We start from the raw sequence: 22,289 nt of genomic DNA, 5'->3' as shown, positions 1-22,289 counted from the left end.
CAAGGGTTGTCCATTTAATTGTTGGAACTTTAGGTTCTCAACACTGTTAGATTTTGAACTTCAGGCCAAAATCACATATTCTCATGGTACGGACATTCAATCCCCTTAGATTTTGAACTTCGAGCCAAAATCACATATTCTCATGATATGGACATTTTAAAAATTTTCTATACATATTTCGGGACTTCAAGCCCTTACATAATTGTCCATATTTTGAGGAACTTCTGGCATCTCATTTAATTGCTCATCCATGAGTTTAAGGAACTGCAGGTTCCCTTTTGTATATAGTGACGGTTTACCCAAAATGGTTAATATTTATGCATTCGTCACTATTCATGTGAATAGTACTATTCATCAAGTCATGAATACATATCTATTCATATGTGCAGTACATTTGCCAGTACAATTAATATTCATGTGTACGGCACTTTTAACCAATACGGTACTGTTACATCATCAAGGAACTCTAGGTCCTTATTTACATGTCAAGGATCAAGGATCTTCAAGTCCGATCTCTTGTTTACATGTATAGTACCGGAGAGACTGCCAGTTCTCATATCAATATCATCATCAAGGATCTTCAAGTCCTGATGTAATTGTATGATGAGGATCAAGGAACTTCTGGTCCTGATCTGCATACTGTAAAAAAACTCATCATACAGCACAATTAATCCATAAAATAAATTGCTAGTAAATAAATTACTGGTATGGACGATAAAACCGCACCATACTTTAAATAAAATTAAATATGCGGTAAAGTAAATTCATAAATTAAATTGCTGTATGGACGTTAATCCCGCACCATACCTTAAATAAAATTAAATGTGCGGTAAAATAAATTCATAAAGTATGAGGGTTAATTCCACATCATACTTTAAATAAAATTAAATGTGCGGTAAAGTAAATTCATAAAGTATGAGGGTTAATTCCACATCATACTTTAAGTAAAAATAAATTTGCGATAAAGTAAACGTGCTTGTATGGGCACTAATTCTGCTCCATACATTTAAATAAAAGTAAAGGCGTGGACGATAAACCCGCACCACCCTTTTAAATAGATATTGTTGTATGGGTAATAAACCTACACCATACAATAAATAAAATAAATGTGGGGATAAAAACCACCACTAAAAATATAGAGAAATAATAAAATAATAGAAAAAGTAAGAGGCATAGAGCTTATCCTTACAGTTGGTTTGCTCGTATATCTCTCTAGCAGACCACAACTTCTCCACTTCTTTTCTTCCTTACATCAACATAATGGTTAGTAGTATAGATAATAGTGCAACACAAAAATTATACCTGAGAGCTTCTCGTGCTGATAACGTGTTATAAAATGAACGGGGATATGAGCGAATATTGAACTGCACGTAAAGTAGATGAGACATAGCACTTAACGAAGTTCGGCTATGCCTACGTCCTCGGAGAGCAGCAACAGTAACCTTTCATTCATAACATAATATGGTTACAACTCTAGTGTTTACAATATGTATGCTCACCTAATTTTCTCTCTAGGAGAATTTCTCTTTGCTCTCTTTCTCTTCACACACTCACCCTCTTTCTTCCTTCCCTTCATCTTCTCTCATTTCATCTTACATTACAAGCAAATAGAATGCCTATTTATAGGCAAAGCAAATGGCTTGGTTTGGTGGGTGTGTGATTTGGTTTGGTGGGTGTGTGATTTGGTTTGGTGGGTGTGTGATTTGGTTTGGTAGGTATGTGGTTTGGTTTGATGGGTGTGTGGTTTGATTTGGTGGGTGTGTGGTTTGATTTTGTGTTCAACTTGAATGTTAGAGCATGTGTTGAACTTGAATGTTAGTTTGCAATGTGGGCTTCACCCATTTTACAACAATACCCGAGTTTTCAGATGCTTTCTGGTTGCATGCGCTTACACTTGTTGTCACATCTAATTTGTCACCTTATGAGTGGAACTTTTATGTTTGTTTCTTTTTTAGGATCAAAATTGCATTGGAAATATATTCTTCCAGTCCTTCATATTGGCTAGAAAGTACTCTGTTTTTTTATTGTTAACTAACTGTATGGCGAAGATATCAAAGGGAAGAATTAAGGCTGAATATTAATTAACAAGTTCACATTGTTTATGTTATGTGGTTCTCACCAAAATTTGAACATGAATGAAAGGGATTTTTAGATTAAACAATGACTAAAAAGAACCAAAAAGATTATTGGAATTGGAATTGGATTTCACTCTCTCAAATAATGACTAGGCAATGAAATGGGCTGTGAGTCAACCCAAGGTCATCTTGTCTGAGTCAAATTTTTTCACGTCCAACCAGAATGCAGTTTAACTCTAAAAATTGTCCTCCTTTTTTTGATCTAGCCCCTCTCTCCCTGGGAAAGAAACTCTTTCTCGCCCCGCCTAACATCTCTCATTCCTTTTCACACCCCTTTAGTGATGGTGGATTACTTATTCCGATCTACATCTCCCCATGCCGCCTCTGCCTTGCCTACAGATGATGCCTTGCCCCTCCCCTTTCCTCTCGTCCCTCTCTCCTTTCCTTCCTTTGTTTCCCGTCCTCTCTTTCCCTCCCTCCTTGACTTTTCCTCCTCACCCTTTTCTTTTGTTGTGACTTTGGAATTTTCTTTTGTTTTGTAGGGAGTGTATGGTTGGGTGTGGGTGGTTTCATTGTTCTGCTCCTATTTTGTCTGGGGATTGCCTTTGTGTTTCGATGGCTTGGGTGGTTTCCCCTGTGACCGCCGCAGTTGTTTTATTGTTTTCATTATTGTGTTGCCGGCCGTTTTTTTGCTTTGTTTGATTGTTTTGCAGATTTGAGGTTTGATTCATGCTGGAAAACTACTTCAGATTTGTGATTCACCTTTATTTGTGATTTGGTGGCAAACGAGGTGACCAAGCGTGTTGTTCGGTTCTCTTTAGCCTTTTGTGCTACTTTTGTTTTCAATCCATTTGTGGTGTTGATATGCATGTTCTCCTCCTACAATTGACGACTATTTCTCGGCACCTTCCCTTCACAACCATCTTCAGTGCCTCGACCACACAAGGGTCTCCTTTCCTTGGTGACTCTTATGCAGTTGGGATTGCTTTTAAAGTGCTTATGTCATTTATTGCTTGGATTATGGTAGCGCTCTTTTTAGCTTTGGTGGCTTGTCCACCATAATTTTCTGTCTCGAGCATTGGTTACTGGTTCCTCTCCTATGGGTGTGGGATTGTGTTGATTGTGCTGCTGTTTGGTTATGGGTGGTGTGGCATTTTCCTATTCCATATTCACTGCCTTTTGTGTGCACTTTGCTTTATTGGGCTTTATGTCCTCCTTAAGTTTTATTATGTAGTAGGTTTTAAGCCTTCTTATGTTGCAATTAGTTGAATTCCTTTGTGGAGTTCACTTTGTTATATCCGGCTTTTGCCTACTATCTAATAAAATTTGATTCCGACCACAAAAAGGAAAAGGGAAAAAAAAAAAAAAAAAAAAAAAAAAAAAAAAAAAAAAAAAAAAAAAAAAAGCCAAAATGCAATTTAGGCTTCTTGGTTTAGGAAAAATTTGGTAAATGTAATCCCAAAAAGTTCCACAGCAGAACAAGAAAATAATCAAGCAGAACAATAAATCAAGAAGCTTTATTTTTTATTCGGTTCAATAATCAAGGAGACCAGAAAAGATTACAAATTTTGGATCCATGGCGTGGAATTAAGGAGAATTATGAAAAATATTATTCTTTTATTGCCGGATAAAAAGGAAAATAAAAATGAACATTTGATTAAACGAATTAAAAGAAAAAATTTGAATATTAGCGACAAGGTTAGAAGAGTTGGTGAAAAAAATAACTATAAGAACACCAAAAGTAACTAAAGTGCGTGCAACATATCCCTTCTCAATTTTTACAATAACATACTATGGTATTTTAAATTTGTTATAATGTGGTTCCACCGTTAGGGTTTTCATCAGATATTTATGTTAGTTGCCTACATGACAATATTTGTCTCACATTTTCTTATTTTAATTTTAAATTGAATAAAATATTTATATAAAAAAAGATTTTTTTTAACTCTCTCTCTTCCCCGATTTCTTCCCCCCCACCCCCCAATTCCCCCATGCCCACCACCCACAAACTCCAACCCGCAACCACAGCCTTCACGAACCGATAACCCTAGCCCACAACCACCTAGAACCCCTCGCCCTCATTCCTCCCGATTTCTTCTCCCTCATTCCTTTTGATTTCTTCTCCTCCTCCTCCCATATATTAATATGAATAAAATTTAAAATAAAACTCTCTCTCTCTCTCTCTCTCTCTCTCTCTCTCTCTCTCTCTCTCCTTCTACCCATACTTGAAGACGGTGAATTTGTGGGAGGAAGGAGGGGGAAGAAATTGGGAGGAAGGAGAAGGGAAGAAATTGGAAGGAATGAGGGGAAAGGGGTCTGGGCAATTGCATGTTGGGGTTTTGGGTTCGTAAGGGCTGTGGTTGCAGGCTAGGGTGGAGGTTGGAGGGTGGTTGTGGGATGGGTTTGGAGGTTAGAGCTTGCGGGTAGTGGTTGTGGGAGCAAATAATCTGGCTTGTAATCGCAAGACTCCACGTGGACAAGAAGAATATCTCATAGTTCAATTAATTGAGCCCATTTATTTGGCAAATTAATTGATACTAAAAATAGGGATATTATATTTATTTAAAAAGATAATATCACCAATTAAGATATTATCCTAATTTGGAGATATCATCATCAATTACTGATTTGATCCTAACCAAATTCCTAATTGACTCTTTCTATACAATTTGGGGAAAGAATTCCTTCCAAATAAGAAGATATTCTTTGAAAAACCCTAGAGGCCTAGATCCCTATAAATACAACACACAAGGTAATTTGAAACTCAATTCTAAAACCCTTGAAAAATACCTGAAATCCCTCTCATCCTCTCTCCCTCTCTCTTAGCTGACGACCACCCTAGCCGCCGACTCCTCCACTTTTGTCTCTCCATACGGTTTAGGCCACCACACACTGCTCCGACCACCCAGTTTTTCCTATAGAGAAAACTTCGTACCCTTTTTTAGCTATTGTTTCTTCTAGATATAATCGAACTAACTTAGGCATCGAAGGGCCTTTGGCCAACAACCCCCAGGTGTATTATTTTACTCTAGTTTGATTTTACAGGGATCGAGGAAGAGAGAGAAAGAAGTTCAAAGTACGAAGGATCTTCAAGTGGATGTTCTCCCGTGAGAATGTTTGCACAAACATTTGGTACTTTCATTTAGAGCACGAGTTATACTCAACGTGTGCTCTTGAATCCGTTTCCTCATATTTTTAACTCAACTGAACAACCATGGTTGTGAGCAAACGCACGAAGAGCAAAACTGCTGCAAGATCTAATCCGCGACAGACTCGGGCCACCACAATGACGTGGCCTCGAGGAAGCCACCACACGCTACGATTGAAGCCGTGAATTGGCCTCCTGGTGTTGCAGCCTCCCGCTGCTCCTCCTCTCGATCCTGTGATCGAAAGCACCACATTGGCACCACCACGCTACCTCTCGGCCACCTTGCTGCAAGCACTGCAACCATGTCGGATCCCACAACAAAAACCATGGCTTTGCTACAGGAACAGACAGTTGTAACGCCTTTGTAGCCACACAGTATGGTTGCTGCCACGCCCTCGCAAACGTGCGATTATGTCACTGGGTCTAGCAGCCGCCACCAACACGGCCTCGTGGCTAGATCCGATACTCTCCACCACTACGTTGCCGCATGTGATTGACTTCGGCTCAATCTTGGAGAAAATAAGTTTGTTCCCTCGTTTGCCTACACATTCGACGTAAGCACTAGTGTGCACCTCCAAATGAAATCCTAGCCCGTGTGTATTTAGGCTCCACACAATTCTTTCCTTATTGTCCACGAATTAAAATAGACCCCAGCCTTAGAGTCGACCAATTGACCTAGAGAATGGACAACCAAAATGACTTAGTGAGGTAGCTTCTCAACCAAATGGACTTTGTCCGAAACCTTGGCCTTCGACCACAGGGTGAAGAGAGAAGGATGGACGAACCCACATGCCAGCAGTTCAAGAGGTCCCAAGCAGATTGACCAGGAGCAGGCATATAAGGAGAAGGACGAGAGCGTGATCACCATACTGGCATGTCACAAGCATCCACAAACCACACTTAAAGTAGATAAAGTCTCCAATCTAGATTGAGTTCAAGGACCGACATGCACGAAAGGCTGGGTCAGTGACCTGGCATTCGTGCTGGCCTGGTCCACAAGGAAATGTTCATGAGAGGCTCGGCCTTCAGGAAGGTCAACCTAACGGCCATCACAATGAGGTTCACGAAGAAAGGCGCTTCGCAGCTCGTTCCCGAAGAACCAATTCCAATTGACAAGCCGTAGGGAATCCCTTGCAAAAGCAGTCCACCAATACGCCATACAGGCAGGACAACCAAGAAGGTTAGCACTTGCAAGTCAATGAGGAAGTCAGTCAGTGCCGCCCAAATCCTGAAGGCCACCAGAATGACCCACATGCCATGCTCGCAGAAGATGTCGAGAAACTTGTGAATAACCTGCTTCGAGACTTGAAGATTGGAGAGATTTAGAAGATTGTCTGTAGAGGGAGATGGACCAAGCAAACTCCTCACCATTCATCATCAAAATTGAGCAGGCTGCTCCCTTAAACCGATTCTTAACACCTTGTTTCACAAACTTCAAAGGGGATTCCAATCCCGAGAGCTCCTGGTGAAGACTTGTTCGTGTACCTGGCAGTATTCAGCTCGGTCGTTAGCTCAGCTCTCATTCGAGAAGAACTGGAGGCCCAACATCCAGTATTCTACACGTCAAGAGCTCTCCTCAATATAGAGACTCGCTACTCGAAATTGGATGAACTGGGGGCCCAACATCCACTAATGATTTAAAGCTCCCATTGGGCTTGCTCTTATATTTGATGGATTGAGACAACAATAAACCTTCTAGTAAGACCATAAATTTATCAAAACTAGTCCCCCTTGTTTAATTCATAGTAGAACTTGTTGGCGATCAAACTCTAACAAGTTTATGAGTTTTTTATTTTTTATTTTAACACTAACCACTTGTTTGGTCACACATTATTTTGCTTCCCTCGATCTAACTCGATCATATTTTAGGTCATCACTGAAAGATCCTTCTTACAAAAATTTAGTTAAATCGAAAAGCATTTTGTTATCCTATCATGACGAAATTAATAGACTGGCACAATGTTGTCAATAAACAATAAAATGTTCAAGACAGTAATCAAATAGTGAAACGATTTTCCGATTTGGATGAATCCTTGCAAGGATGATGACTTGAAAATAAACTATTCATATCGTCATATTTTATTGTCATTTGAACCCAAAGGAATGCTAAGTATCGTTTTAACTTATTAATTTGTTAGCACCTGAGCCCTACATTTATATATGAGACTACAATCATCATTTGTATGCAACTTATTTACTGTAGTGCCCCTTGAAACTTTGGTCAAATCTCATTTTACCCCCTGAAAGTCAAAGTAACCTACTATACCCCCTTGACCAAGGTTTCTTGTTTCGCTTTACCCCATACTGTTAACTCCATCCAAAAGTCTGTTAAAATTACTGACGTGGCATGGGTATTTTAGCAATTCTATACACGTGAATTATTGTCTAGTAATCTTGGTGATGTGGCGAGGTGGAACCTACAGTCCATGGACCAAAAATTAATAAAACTTTAGTTACATTTAAATAATTTAAAACATTAAAAATATCAATTATATAACACTAGCCTCCCTGCACGCGCTTCCGCGCCTGCGAGAGGTTTTTTTTAAAAAAAATTTAAATTTATTTTAGAATTAAAAAAGATAATGGGTAGTTGTGTTCCCTAAAAATAGGATCCATTATCTGCTTTTCATTTTTATTTTTATTTTTTTAAATATGAAAAAGTGTGAATTTACCTTATTATCCTCATTTAATTAATAATTTGAATTCTTAATGTTTGCATTAACCAAGGGCATTTTCTGGTATTTTGAATGTTTCACCATTCTCTGCCTTTTGCTTTATATATATAGATAATAAATAAAGTAAAATGAAATTGAAAATAAAAAAGACCCTACCCCAGCCCCAACCTCTCCTCCAGCCACCCCAATCCTCCCACCCGGATCTCACCCACGCAAAGGGCAAACCAAGGAAAAAAAATTCCAAGAGGAATGAACGAATGAAAGGTGCAAAAATAATTGAGGGAGGGGAGAGGGGAGCATTGAGTTGGGTTGAAGGGATGGTGGTGGTGGTCCTCTGTGTCTCTATTCCTCTTTCTATCTCGCCAAAATTTATCAAGAAACTCAACTCCCCAAAATTTCGATCTCAGTGCTTGGTAACACCACCATCTATGTCTCTCTTTGTTGTTGCTATTTCGATTATGTCTAGAGAGGGGGGGTAGGGCGTGTAATGTGAGATTTGACCACGGTTTCAAGAGGCATTACAGTAAATAAGCCTTTATATGCATGATTGATGACTTTTATTTTTATTGTTTATGAAGTATTATGCATAATGTATGGTTGGCTTTGAGTCTTGACATTGTATGTCACTTCTCTCTCTATAAAAGATTATCCCCAGAACATAGCAAAATCTACAAAATCAAATCATTCAACGTGAAGAAGACTATTGCTAAAGGATATTATCTTTTACATTATTAATATTGACATTAATTATTTTTCTTATGATAATTATAGTGTGAACAAAAAATAAACCTAGATAATCGCTTTGGACTAGAGCCTGGAGTTGGTAGAGATGTTCCAAAATATTAAACAGTAATACTAGACACTAATTTTTATTTATTAAAAAATATGGTATCATTTTATTTATTTTATATCCGTGTTGTTTTAAATTTTATTTATTCACAACAAATAAAATGTTGACACATAAATTGGTTTTCAACAATTAGTGTAATAAATTAGTCTCCCTAAATGATTTTTGTATTCATTTATAGGTCACTCACAATCACTAGGCTATTCTACGACGTCGTGTGTAGTGTCTTGCACGTTTGGCTTTTCATTGAAAAAAAAGCCCCTGCCACGGAAATACTGCCAGATAAAGCCAATGGATTAGCAGCACTCATCGGTCATTTCTTTTAGTTAAAAATAAGATATTAATGGTTGCATGGCGTCCAATTATCATTATTAAATGCCACAAAATCAAATGCCATCTTCAAACTTGAATAATATATAAACAATTTCCCCCTAAAAAATGGCTGAAAGACTTGTAGATTTGTTGAACGGATTATAAAAGTCTCAGTTTGTGAATGGGCAAATATTCTTTGGAATGTGAGATTAGCATTGGCACTCGGTAATTAATTTAGGCATTAGGCAGATTGTACGGAGGAAAGTAAAGGACATGTAGCTCAACTGATAGTCGAGAATAATTATCTTTATACTTAAAGGTTATGCGTTCGAATTCCCTTCACCCGTTTGTATTAAAAAGAAAAAGTAACCCTCTAAAAATTAAAGTGGCATCATAATCAGATCATATAATTTTGTCATGTAGACAAAAACAATTGGAAAACAAAAAGAGTGTGTTTGATGTTGAGACAGAAGGAGTTTGATTAGTAAGTTAGTTTGTGTCTTCTTCGATTATCCAAAAACTTTCATATCGGAAAAATAGTATAGTTCTATACAAAACTGATAAAGCTACAAGTGAGTTAACTTTTGGAGCAATTAAAGGACAAAATGACATAAAACTTGAGAAATGAATGAAGTACTTTGTGTGCGGTTGAAGCACAAACTTTGTCTTTGTGCTTAGAGAATGTGCGAAGTGTTAGCTGTAAAGCCGTGCTCCATGCTCCACGCTTCTCTACTCTCACTATCCCTGCCTTGCAGCTTAGTCCTCCATTCAATTGTATAGTTAACCAGAAATTTTGTTTTAATTTAGAGCATCATTTTTTTTTAAATTCATATTGAAGATTACTAATCAACCGTGGCCCGAAAATTGTAGGCGAATAACTCGACATTAACGCAATTCATATATGTGATTCGCTTTTTCCCTCTTTTCATTCATGAAATTTTCATAAATTGATTCATTTCACTCCCTTATTGAGTATGTGGAGGGCAAAAACAAAGAAAGTTATTTGTATTGTTTAATTTTGTGCTTATTTGTATACTCTTTGACAAGTAATTATTCATTGTAGTTGGACAAATAATAGTTTTTTCTCTTCCATCTTTTATCAAAAGTTAGTGGGGACCACTGGATCAGGAGATTGACGATGAAAAACAAATTTGTTGAAAATAATCAAAGTCATAATCAAGATGTTCATCTCATCGGAAGTATGCTTTTATCCTCACAATATATAAATCAAAGACCTATACATGTCTACTTTATGAGCCAAGCAAGGAAATATGAGGGAGTTTCTGGGGTAAAAATTGGACCTCAATTGTGTTGCTTTCTTAGCAACTTGCCCCAGAAATATTAAAGGAATCCGGAATTTCAAGTGACCTTCAAGCAAGCACTAAAGCAGAAATAAGGCTTTCCTAGTTTTTTTTTTTTTTTTTTTTCTGGTTCTATTTTTCGCATTATTTCTTTCATTTATAGATAGTATTCCTAGGATTTCTAAGACTATGTAAACTATTTTTCAAGAGAAAAATGTTGATTCAAAATAATCAAGTAAAAGAGACATAAATGACGAATTCATCATTGAAATGGAAAAGGAAAAAAAAGGAAAAAAGGGGAGATTCCAAATTAAGGCTATCAATGAAGCCTGCTTTTTCTTTTTTGACATATTTAGTCATATATTCATTCTTAGCACTAATAATATAGATAAACTTTACATCATTTAATTTTTATAACAAATCAAAAAAAAAAAATCCAAAAAATAATAGCTAACCTTATTGAATTTAATTTTGATTATTAAATTACTTTGATGTCCTATTGAGTGTTTTGGTTTTTTAATGAGGTTTTGAGGTTGGGTTTGTTTTAAGAAATTAATAACAGTTTTGTAATTTAAAAAAAATTAAAAGTATTTTTGTTATGTTGTAAATGGTATAGGATTGAAGATGGCATTTTTTAAATTATCCGCTAAATGGACTTTAGAAATAAAGCAAATAAAACTACGGCTTAAACGCGAAAGATTTATTTGGTAGAAACTTAATAGTATAGGATTGCAAAGTATTTATAGTTGAAATTCTTAATAGTAACCATTGATACATGTGTTTAAATCCTCCACCACTAATATGCAGTTAGTATTGTAAAATGCTTGTGTCATAAACTATTGATTACATTTGTTAAACATGCAACGACACACGAGACACTCATTCTATTTTAACATATATAACACTAACAAACAACACTACTCAAAACATTCCATTTACAAATTTGAAAACAATGACACGTGTAACAATATCATTACTGGTTATACCACCAAGCATTGTTGGTGTTGAAATTACAAGTTGTGGAGGGGATTAATAAGTTCAAGGGGGCACTAAATAGTAAATTGACCAACTTTTTGTGTATTGAATAAATTTTGCGTCTTACGTCATAACAATTGATTGGTAAAAAAAAAGAGTCATAACAAGTGGTAAGATAAGAAAACGACGTAGTATCAAGACAGAAGCCGCCTGTATTATATTTCCTAACCCAACTAGGACTCCTTGTCCCACCAGAATTTGACCTCTTCTTGTAAATAAATAAAACCCAATCTCACTCTCTCAAACCCAGATATTTCCACCAGAATTAAGAAAATATAAAAAGATTTCTCAATCGACGATGAGCCTTCATATAAAGGAATTGCAGGTGCTCTCGCCGCCTCCACCTTCTTCTTCTTCTTCTTCTCGGCCTCCTTCGTTTCTGTCCCTCTCCCTTTGCCTCCAAGAAGCCATGCGCCCTACACTCCCCGCTTTACTCTTCTTCGCCTTCGCCTCCCTCTTCCTCTTCGCCTTCTTCTCTCTCCACCTCTCCCGCACCACTCAATTAATCCAACACTTCCCAATCGCCATCGACAACATCAACTACGCAATCTTCCACGACCCTCAGCTTCCCGTCACTCATCGCGCTCTCCACGTCTCCTCCATCATCATCAACCACTCCGCCATCTCCACCGTCTCCATTCTCTTTCCCGCCTGGGAGCTCCTCCTCGTCGTCTCGCCGCACACTCCGATCTCACCCGCCGACGACACCTACGTCTGCCTCTTCCAGAACAACGACACTTCGCCTGTCAGATTCTCCAAAACGCTGCCGTTTTCCAACCTGACGACCCTCACATGTCCGATGCCCGAGAGAGTGAAGCATCTCCGGCCGTTTTATCAGCCGGTGCTGGCAAGGAGCGAGGAGAAGGACGCGCGGGCTCCGGGTCTAGGTTCCCCTGAGCTGATCAGGTGGAACTTCCTCGTCTACGAGTCATTTTCCACCGAAAACGACGTCGTCGTGTTCGTCAAGGGGCTGAACCACCGTCAGGGCGTCAACCGACCTCCGAGCGAGTTCAGGTGCGTGTTTGGCGACGGCGACAAGAACTCCGTGAAAACCGCTGTTACGAGCTCGACACAAGAGGTGTTCAGGTGCCAGCACCCGAACTTAACGGAGTTAGAAGACACCTTCCACTATAACGAGCAGCAGCAGCAGGAACGACGTCGTCAAGATGTGACCAAATTCAAAATCTCACTGGAGATCGTTGACGGACTTGTGGTGGTCCCATCCGTTGCCTATTACACTCGTCCTAGGCCTAAGACTAGACTGACGACCACACAAACGACGTCGTCGAAGCCTGATCCGGATCACGATGTGTGTGTGTGTACAATGGTTTACAACGTGGCAAAGTTCCTGAGGGAGTGGGTGATTTACCATTCCAAAATCGGAGTCGACCACTTCATCCTGTACGACAACGACAGCGACGACAACCTGGAGAGTGTCGTTTTGGGGCTGCAGCAGGAGGGCTACAACATAACGACGCTGTTTTGGGTTTGGCCGAAGACCCAAGAAGCCGGCTTCTCACACAGCGCCATATACGCCAAGCATTTGTGCAAGTGGGTGTTGTACGTTGACGTCGACGAGTTTGTGTTCGCGCCATATTCATGGGCTCACTCGCCCCAACCCTCCAAGCACATGATCAAATCTTTGTTACCCAAACACAATAACCGGAAAAATAATAATAATAATGTTGCCGTTGGTCAGGTTTCCATCAAGTGCAACGATTTTGGACCGTCGAATCGGACAACGCACCCGGCTGAAGGCGTGACGCAGGGGTACACTTGCCGGAGGCGGTTCGAGCAGAGGCACAAGTCTATGGTGCTACTGGACGCAGTGGATTATTCGCTGCTGAACATTATACATCATTTTGAGATGAAGAAAGGGTACAGGTCAAGGAAGTTGAGCATGGAGGAGGGGGTGGTGAACCACTACAAGTACCAGGCGTGGCCGGAGTTTCGGACAAAGTTTCGAAGACGGGTGTCTGCGTATGTTGTGGATTGGACGCAGGAGCTGAACCCCAAGTCCAAGGACAGGACACCAGGATTAGGGTTTGAGCCGGTGGAGCCCAAAGGGTGGGCTGACATGTTCTGTGAGGTTAGAGATGAGCGGTTGAAGATGTTGACGCAGAGATGGTTTGGGTCTCCCACGTCCAACAATGGCGGCTACAGAATGTTGTGGCAAACTTGAACTATTGATTTTGGAATTAATGTTAGTTTTTTTCTTTTCTTTGTGTGAAACAAAGTGCACAGAGCAATAGCTAGAGCTGGAGGTCTCGATCATGTTGGTGTGTGGAGCAAATTGTAAGAGCAAGAGCTAGAGCTGGAGGTCTCGATCATGTTGGTGTGTGGAGCAAATGGTGTGTGGAGCAAATTGTAAGAGCAATAGCTGGAGCTGGAGGTCTCGATAATGTTGGTGTGTGGAGCAAATTGTAAGAGCAATAGCTAGAGCTGGAGGTCTGGATCATGTTGGTGTGTGGAGCAAATTGTAAGGCATAGAAATACAGATTAATGTAAAGTAGTGATATCAGGTGGGATTCATTCATTCAATTTCTTGTTGGATCTGTTCATCATATGGCTTTTTTATTTGTTTGGGCTTTTTATTTTCTTCTTTTAATATTTATTTAAGCATGAATATCTGTTTTAGCTTTGAAAAAAATCACCCCCACCAAAAATATAAAGAAAACCAAGAATAAAAGAAACAAAAAGAACAGAAAAGAATAATAAAGAAAGAGTTGGCTGTCTCTGTCTCAGACTCTCCAATCAAGCAATGTTAATATTCTGGACTTTCCTTCCTTCTTCCACATGCACGTCTCTTTTCTAGACCACGCAAAGAAGAAGCATCGCTGAATTGATGTTGATGCATGCAATATTTTATCAACTAGGACTAGCTACTTTCGACTCATCACTCATGTGATAATATTTTTTATTTGCAAGTTTGTAACTAAGTTGTAACAAATAAGAAATGATCATATTATGTGTCACACCAGAAGCTATTTAGTTATAGTATTAATATTAGAGGGAATAACTTAACATGAAAAAAATATACGTCCAAATCGTATTATGCACTTGAACTTACGTTTGATTCCCCCTCATCAATATCCTTGTACAAAAGAAAAAAAAAAAAAAAAATCAACTTATATTTATTAGAAAAGTAATTTTGCTTCTGCTTCACCTTAACATGAGGGAAAGTCCCAATAAATTATTTGATAAAGTTGATATTATTAACCGACAGGACTGGAATTCAACCCGATATTCTCACTCCCAATCGCAATTCCAACCTGCAATTCTGGAAAGCCATTTTGAAATCATGCCAGGTGTTGGCCCATTTACAAGTCTAGTAATGATTAATTAGAAAATATGAATGTTATAAAATTGGAACAATCAACTAAAATATCAAGTAAGGGGATGTAGCTCAGATGGTAGAGCGCTCGCTTAGCATGCGAGAGGTACGGGGATCGATACCCCGCATCTCCATTTCGTGAAATTAAACTTTTTGTTTTGACAATTTTAATTTATTATTTCATTTTCAGCACTTGAAATTGGTTGGTTGGCTTAGAGATATTCTTCTTTAATTTCTTTTGTGTGTCAAAAGAACAGTGAACAAATCTATCAAGACCTGGATTTCAAAATCGAATCCAATAATCCTTTCACTACAAAAATTCTTAACGATTCTGTTTTAAAATAGCATTAGAGAACTGGTGATTTCTTGTGATTACTTGGTCCATTTTGTGATTTCATCCCATAAATATTACAATACGGGATCTAACAAACAAACAATTATGATAATTTGGTTAACAATTTCTTCTGCATGTCGAAAATTTTCAAATCGACTTGTGTATAAATAGCCCAGTTTCTTCTGCTATTTGGCTCAGTACTGTTCCTGAGTTGAGGAGATTTTTCGGAAGAGGCCAAACTCAAAATTCCATGACCAATAATAATGCATTATGGATTAAATTGCTAAACCAATAGATTTTAACATAAAAATGATTAATCTGTACAAAAACTTTGCCCTACTACTGTGAATTTGTCATGATTCCTTGCGGCAATCAGAGAGCGACCTTCATAACAATTTTTAATCAGAAAGAAATAAGAAAAAAGAGCCCCAACGTGTTAATGTAATCCCTACTATTATTGTCTATATACGCTACAGGGCTCCGATTAAAGCTGCAAAGCTAAATCTGGCTGCTGTTGCAAACCAATTTGAACAACCGAACCAGGTGAGCCCGGTGCACCAAGTTTGACGTTCAGGTCAGAGGGGAATGTATAAGAAACCTGTTTATTGTATATGGATGGGCCATGCCAAGATGCTTCCCCACCAAGCACATTGTTAGATTTCGATCTACTTGAAACTTCCGACTGTTTGGCTTCATTTGAAGAACTATCCTTAATCGGCATTTGATGGATGATGGTGTTGCCGTCCGAAACCATGCCGAGTATTTGCGAAGGCACTGAAGTGTTGGTTGAACATGGCTTCCCTGTTAATATGGCAGGCACATTAACATTCTTAGTTTGAGCTAAAACATATAGAAGACATAAACCTACTAGAAGTGAAACTAAACTTACCCGAGTGATTTGCGGAACTCTGCCGAACCAGGAAAGGAGGCACGGGTCTTATCCCACAAACACCACTGTTAAGTGACGCCAACTCATTGTGGAAACTCAATTCTCTCCTGCTTTCCATGTTATCATGGCTTTGCTGCGAAAATCTATGTGAAACAACGGGATTTGAGCCTGATGTACTTTGAGGTAGAAGTCTGTCTGTATGGTCATCAGATGCAGGGTAGCATTGAACCTTCTCTTTTCCCCTCTCGCAGATTGAAAACTGCTGCAACGTTGATGACTCATTTTCTCCTATCCATCCCGGACCAAACTTGAGTCCACTAGGCAAAACACTGCCAATTTTCTCTGAAGCAACCTTCCAAGCAACAGGTCCAAGATTTGCAGCAAATCGAGCTAGACTCCTTGCATAACCATGCTCAAAGTGTACACCTACCTGGTTTATTTTAGGAAAATAATAAATTATAAAATAAGAGATCATGTTATACAAAAATCATATCTTTATACAAGTCCCACGAATAAAAAGTATATTTGAGCTATTGTTATTTTATAAATTTATGAAAAAGACATACTATTCCTTTGTCAATAAACTATCTTATCATATTCACATGCAGGACAAGATTATACATTAATCAAGCCATGAGATTTGGCATCTATAGTAGCCATATTAGCAAATACATTGTTCTATTTTTTCCTTTTTACCCTGTCATCTTGCACATTACTAAACAATTCCAGTCTGCCATGCAGAACACAATACAAGAAATTTCTCATTATACATACCGCCACAAGTTGCTTCCACTCTCCTTCAAGACCAGTGAACATAGATGGTTCATTCCCAGAAGCCAGACCTTGGGCATAAGTGTCACGTCTATTCTCATCTACGGTAAACTGTTTCATCCCATACTTTTGCACACTTCTCAATACCGAAGCTGCAACCAAAGAAGAAAAAAAGGCTCAGTGTGTGTTGAATGAACTAGACAATCAAAACAAAATCAAGAAAGAAACTGAAATTGAAAAAAGAGTACACAACAGTGGAGCACACTCAGTTGAAATCACATACTTGGAAATTCATTCTCCCATCCAGACAACCAACTTGTTTCACCACTAAAAGACCCATTGGGAGCCCTGTTTAACACATCAGAAGACCGTATGTTGTGTGAAGCAGGTCTTCTTAAATTGTAAGCGTTGGACAAGCTAGGATTCTCTCCTCCAGAAGCAAGAGTTGTTTCAGATATAGTTTGAGGACCTACACGATCAAGTGGAGACCCATCAATTGACTTTTTCATGCTCTTGCCAGGTGGCCTTCCTCTCCTCGCAAGTTTTGGTTTGGGCTCACAATCATCCGTGGCTTGCCTCAAATTGTCAAAGTCCTTTTTTGCGAGTTCTTGTATAGATCGTGCCTAATGAAATAAGTCATCATTAACCTTCAGAAATGATCAAATTCCCTGAATTGGAAGAAATGTAAGTTGAAGCTGGGCCAAACCTGTCGGAAGTAAATGGTATCCGGTGCATTATACTGCATTGCATTTGAACATATCAAAAACGCATCTTTCTGCACAAATTAAACATGAAGTCTTAAATTCCTGTCAAAAAATATCAACTAATTTTACTAAACAAATCAAAGTGGAGCACCGCCATAAACAATGAGATACCATCGGAGTTTGTGGCACTTAGAATAGAATTATCATAAGAATAAACCCACGGTCAACCACAATAATTTATCCCAATTTCTAAGATTTCAGTGATACATTAGAGTGCCATATAATCAAAATGGTTCCTAAACAGACCAAGGCCAATAAGTTGAAAACCAAAGGCAATGATAAGTTGCATCATGTTCTCAGTACTTGATTCATCTGCCTTCTTTTACTAGCAACAGGGTCAACTTGACTTTAAAAGGCACCTTAGGCAACAATCATTCCATTTAATTTACTTATCCAACTCTGAGATGGAAACAAAGGGGAGTGAAAGCAAGCAAGAAGATGGTGACATTCATGCAACTCTGGTGAGTGAGTCTGTGTGTCAAACTCAAAACTCCAAACAAGCAAGAACAAAATTGAAATACGAACCTCAAACTGTTCCAAGTTGGAGTAAGCTCCCTGATCTAGTTTCATCCTCACAGTTCCAAAATCCATCGGGTTCTCAATGATTTCATGATAATCAGGAAGCTGAACCAACATATTTACATCAAACCAAGAAATGGGTACTGGCTAAACCAGCTAGAAATAACATCATGACAAGCAGTTTCAACATAAGAATACGCACCTCTTCTGGATCCACAGGCTCAGAGAACACTCCACGAGTGTCCTTTCTGCAAGAAAATTGAGACCAACCAATGAAAACCCATTTCATTTCAAAGAGTCAATGAAAAAGACAACAACTTTGGAACCTAAGATACTTACTTTTGAAGCCTATCAAGGATGAACACCAACAACTTTTTGTCTGGCAAAGGTGTCGTGGGACCAGACTCCACCTGCGACCCTGTCCACAAAAACAAAAAAGTTGACATTCATTAAAATGAACCACAGGAAGATACCTTTTGAGCAAGAAATTGGGATTGATTAACAGTGTGATACCATGTATACTAGTACTGTCTGTCGCTTTCAAAACCTCCTGGCTCTGCAAAGAAACCATTAAGACCTATGTCAATGCTGAAATGAAATTTCCCAAGAAAATATAATTTTATTTCTGTCATCATTGAAAAAGAAAAGGGAAAATTAAATCAAGAAAAGACAAACTGAAGCTTTTTCAGACAAAATGGTTTGCGTCTTTCTATAGTACGATATAATAGACTAGAATGGTACTAAGGAATTATGAAGAAATTTAAATTAGGAAATAAAGAGAAACTGAATCCCTCCCACCCCAGATTTCAAATAAACAAATTAATAAAATTAAATATATTGTCCAAAACTTGAAATAAGTCAAACGCATCCCCACTCTCTCCCTCCCCAAAAACAGCTTCACGTTTTCGCGCGAAAATCCCTAAAGATGCTAGTTCTCAAAGTACAGCAAAATCAAAAGAAGCCCATAAATTTCATATTAGTTTTTTCATCACAAGGAAAAAAGAAAAACGGCAACCAACAACGACATCGATTTGTGCCTAATTATCGTAATATGATAATCACCATATGATTAGATCCATGATGGACGGTACTGATCTTGAGACCGGCCTGTGGATCCTCACCATCCGCGTTCGAATCGGAGCCGAAAGAACCCGAATTAGACGGCAACAATGTCGGAGCAGAATTGGGACTAAACCCGAGAAGGGGCTTATGCTTCTTCTTTGCGCGCTCATCGTCGTCGTCGTCGCCGGCGAGGGAATCGGACGGCGGAGGAGTAGGGTTCCGGCGAGTGGATTGACGGCGATGGCGGTTGAGAAAATCAGGGTTTTGTTGTTGTTGAAGGAGAGCGCGTTTCTGAAGATCCAATAGAGAAGGACGACCCTTCTTCTTTTTGATTGGTTGTTGATTCATCGTCGTCATCGTCGTTTCTGATGCCTCCTCATCTACTATTCTATCCTCCTCCTCTCTCTCTCCCTCTCTCTCTCTCTCTCTCCAATTCCAACGAAAACAAAGAAAGAAAGCTCTTCGTTATTTTATTTTTTATTATTCTTTTATTTTTGGCTTTTTTTCTTTTTTCTTTTTTTTAATCTTATTAATATGCAGGCATTTTGCTCCCGAAAAAATAATAATAATAATGTTAGGCCCTCGGGCTAAGGTTGGTTGTGTGTGCGTGTTGTCAGTCTTCTGACTCAAAGTTTCGTACATCAGTTGATCAACCAAAACAAACAAAACGAAATTCCCCGCATGAGATTCACGTGAGGCGCAAACGTCACGTGTTTTTCTTTTGTCGATAAATAAAGAAATTTGAATAAATACGATCATACTATTAGGGATGTGCATTTAGTAACGACGACACTATTAGGGATGTGAATTTATTTATGGATTTCCAACCATTTTACTTTCTGAATTATCACCATAACTAAACTTAATCACTTTTACCGATGACCGAATTCATTGGTGTAGAGACACTCACCTAATTCCTGATGACATAGCCCGATTTTTGTACTAGTTACATCTTTTCTTCAATAAAATTCTATCACTTTCTCTAAATAAACAAAACAAAAAAACAATCAATTTAGCACAAGAACTGATTAAAACAACCAAATTAACCTTTGTCGTTAAGTTTTTCGAATTTCTTCCAATTTTTCGTTAATAATAAGAGTAAATTTGTAATTTTGAGTAAAATAAGAGCCCTTTTGGGAGTGCTTATAGAATAGTTAAAAGCATTTTCTAACAACCAAAAGCACTTCTGACAGCATTTTGCAGAAATATTTAGAAGCACTTTCTTAAAAAGCACCTGTCATTCTAATTTGGCAGGGGAATATTTGTACCAAAAAAGGAGTTTTAATTCACAATCGATTAAGGAAGAGTCTACATCGCACACTGCCTCGCCGATTAAAACATGGATCACACACCCATAAAGGTAAGAGATGAAAATCAATTAGGAGATGATGAGCGATGATTAATTAATCGAGGCTCGGGAAATTTGGATTGGGCCTAGAATTTGATTTGTGGTTTGAGGTCCATTGGGCTTGCAGCATAAGTTGTAAGTGACAAAGCCGGCCACATAAAGAGGAAGAGATGGGTTTCACCCACATGGGTTATTTTAAGTGATATGGGTTATGGGTGACCCAACTTAAATGCCTAGCTTATAAATAGATAATGATGGGCTTCATCTTTCCCTACGGTTTTGGATGATGAGAGGAGAAAGAGGCAACATCAAGCCCTCCCTCCCCTCCTCCACCATGGTTGACCACCACAAGGGGTGGTGCTAGCACCTCCACCTTCTTGTGGGTACTCATCTCCTTCTCCATCTTCTTAATTTGGTGTGTATGAAGTTAGAGACCATACAATTGTATGGCTCTCTTGGAGAATCTCTTTGAATGAAGGCCTTCCCTAGAGTGATCAACCTTTAGAGCTTAGCTCCAGATATAACTACAAGGGTAATCTCTTCAATCTTTTTGTAATAGGATTTCGAATAGTCTAGGTGCTTCAATCCCTTTAGACCTAAATATAGTTAGTTTAGATTTTGTTTTAAGCTCAAAGTTTTAATCTTCGTTTTCGTTGCCTAGAGATTAAGTGTAATCTCATCTTTGTGGCTTAATAAATCTCAAATATACAAATTTTCTTTTGGGTTTTGAGTCGATTATGAGGGAGATTGCTCAAATTTCAACATGAGTCAAATCCCTTAGCTGTTCTCAATTGGGGTTAAGGGTATTTTAGTAAAGTGCACCTGACATCTCGCAGATGTCGGACATGCATAAGGTTCGTCATGGATTCCAAGGAAAAATCCAAGGTGGGTCATGTGAAATAGTAATTAAAAAAATTCAAATAGCAAGTCAAGTGACTTTTTGGATAGAAAAGCTGATGAAATTCTAAAAACTTAACGACATGGGTTAAATTGGTTGTTTTAATTAGTTTAAGTGTTAAATTAAAAGACTTTTTAGTTCAGGGGTAAAATGACACTTTACTCTTTATTTATTCAATGAAAAAGTACATAGCGATTTGCTACAAAGACTCAATGTTATTTCATATTTAGCCCTGGCTTCACAATGTCGTATTCATTCAAAGTAGTTTTTGCCCCTCAATTGTACACCTCAAAATTGAAGGAAATAGGTAATAGAAGTGACACCATGATTATTTTTTTCTAATGGAAGTGGAGTTTAGGGACGACAAAAGCCATTTTGCAATTCAAGGACCAACATGAGAATCAGGTACAACTGCAACGAATATTGCTAATAAAAAGCTACCATATTGATTATGAAATGCATATTAAAATTATTTTCATTCTTGACTTTCCATCCGTTTACTATAATGAATGTGAAAGTCATTACAATTTCAAACTTAATAACACATAAGGAATAAAAAATGAGATTATGTCAATTCCACTTTAAACTCCGTAATTCAATACTTGAGAAGCTAGGAACTAGATCAAGTAGGAGAGTAGTTAATCTCACACATATTCCTAAGTTTCGCAATTCCTAAGTTCCCTATTACAAGTAAGTAAACATGTCATTGGTGTTAATGTGTAAATCTCACCAATATCAATCAAATTTTATAAGGGTGTGCAAGATCCGATCCAATCCGTCCAAATCAACAGACCCAATTCGCTTAAATCGACCAACCCAATCCGCCCAAACTGACCAATCCAATTTTAATTGGTTTTGATGATTTGATAGATTGGATTGGATTTGTAATTCCCAAAACTGACATGATTGGATCATGGATTTGCTTGTGAGAATCAAATCAAATCCAATCCAATACAATGTAGTTAGTTTCATGCTTA

At 38.3% G+C, this 22,289-nt stretch overlaps 2 protein-coding genes and 1 non-coding gene across 3 annotated transcripts; 2 read left to right on the top strand and 1 right to left on the bottom strand.

Annotated features, from left to right (window-relative positions):
* Window positions 1–11,595: 11,595 nt before the first annotated feature.
* LOC117627003 (glycosyltransferase family 92 protein RCOM_0530710) lies at window positions 11,596–13,740 on the top strand. The gene has a single exon (XM_034358866.1). It carries the CDS (start codon window positions 11,692–11,694, stop codon window positions 13,573–13,575), a length of 1,884 nt encoding a protein of 627 aa, XP_034214757.1. The 5' UTR covers window positions 11,596–11,691; the 3' UTR covers window positions 13,576–13,740.
* A 1,048-nt stretch (window positions 13,741–14,788) lies between these two features.
* TRNAA-AGC lies at window positions 14,789–14,861 on the top strand. The gene has a single exon. It is a non-coding gene; the product is annotated as a tRNA-Ala (tRNA).
* A 471-nt stretch (window positions 14,862–15,332) lies between these two features.
* On the bottom strand, window positions 15,333–19,519 carry LOC117628293 (bromodomain-containing protein 9-like). The gene is made up of 10 exons (XM_034360711.1): window positions 19,067–19,519; window positions 18,518–18,560; window positions 18,344–18,422; window positions 18,207–18,252; window positions 18,011–18,109; window positions 17,428–17,496; window positions 17,005–17,344; window positions 16,725–16,873; window positions 15,951–16,380; window positions 15,333–15,862 (listed from the first exon to the last, which is right to left on the bottom strand). Exons 1-10 carry the CDS (start codon window positions 19,421–19,423, stop codon window positions 15,546–15,548), a joined length of 1,929 nt encoding a protein of 642 aa, XP_034216602.1. The 5' UTR covers window positions 19,424–19,519; the 3' UTR covers window positions 15,333–15,545.
* Between the last annotated feature and the right edge of the window lie 2,770 nt (window positions 19,520–22,289).

The sequence above is a fragment of the Prunus dulcis genome, chromosome 5, assembly GCF_902201215.1.
Source record: "Prunus dulcis chromosome 5, ALMONDv2, whole genome shotgun sequence".
Classification (NCBI taxonomy): domain Eukaryota; kingdom Viridiplantae; phylum Streptophyta; class Magnoliopsida; order Rosales; family Rosaceae; genus Prunus; species Prunus dulcis.
Note: the sequence above shows the minus strand (reverse complement) of the source record. Positions and strands in the feature narration are given on the sequence as shown.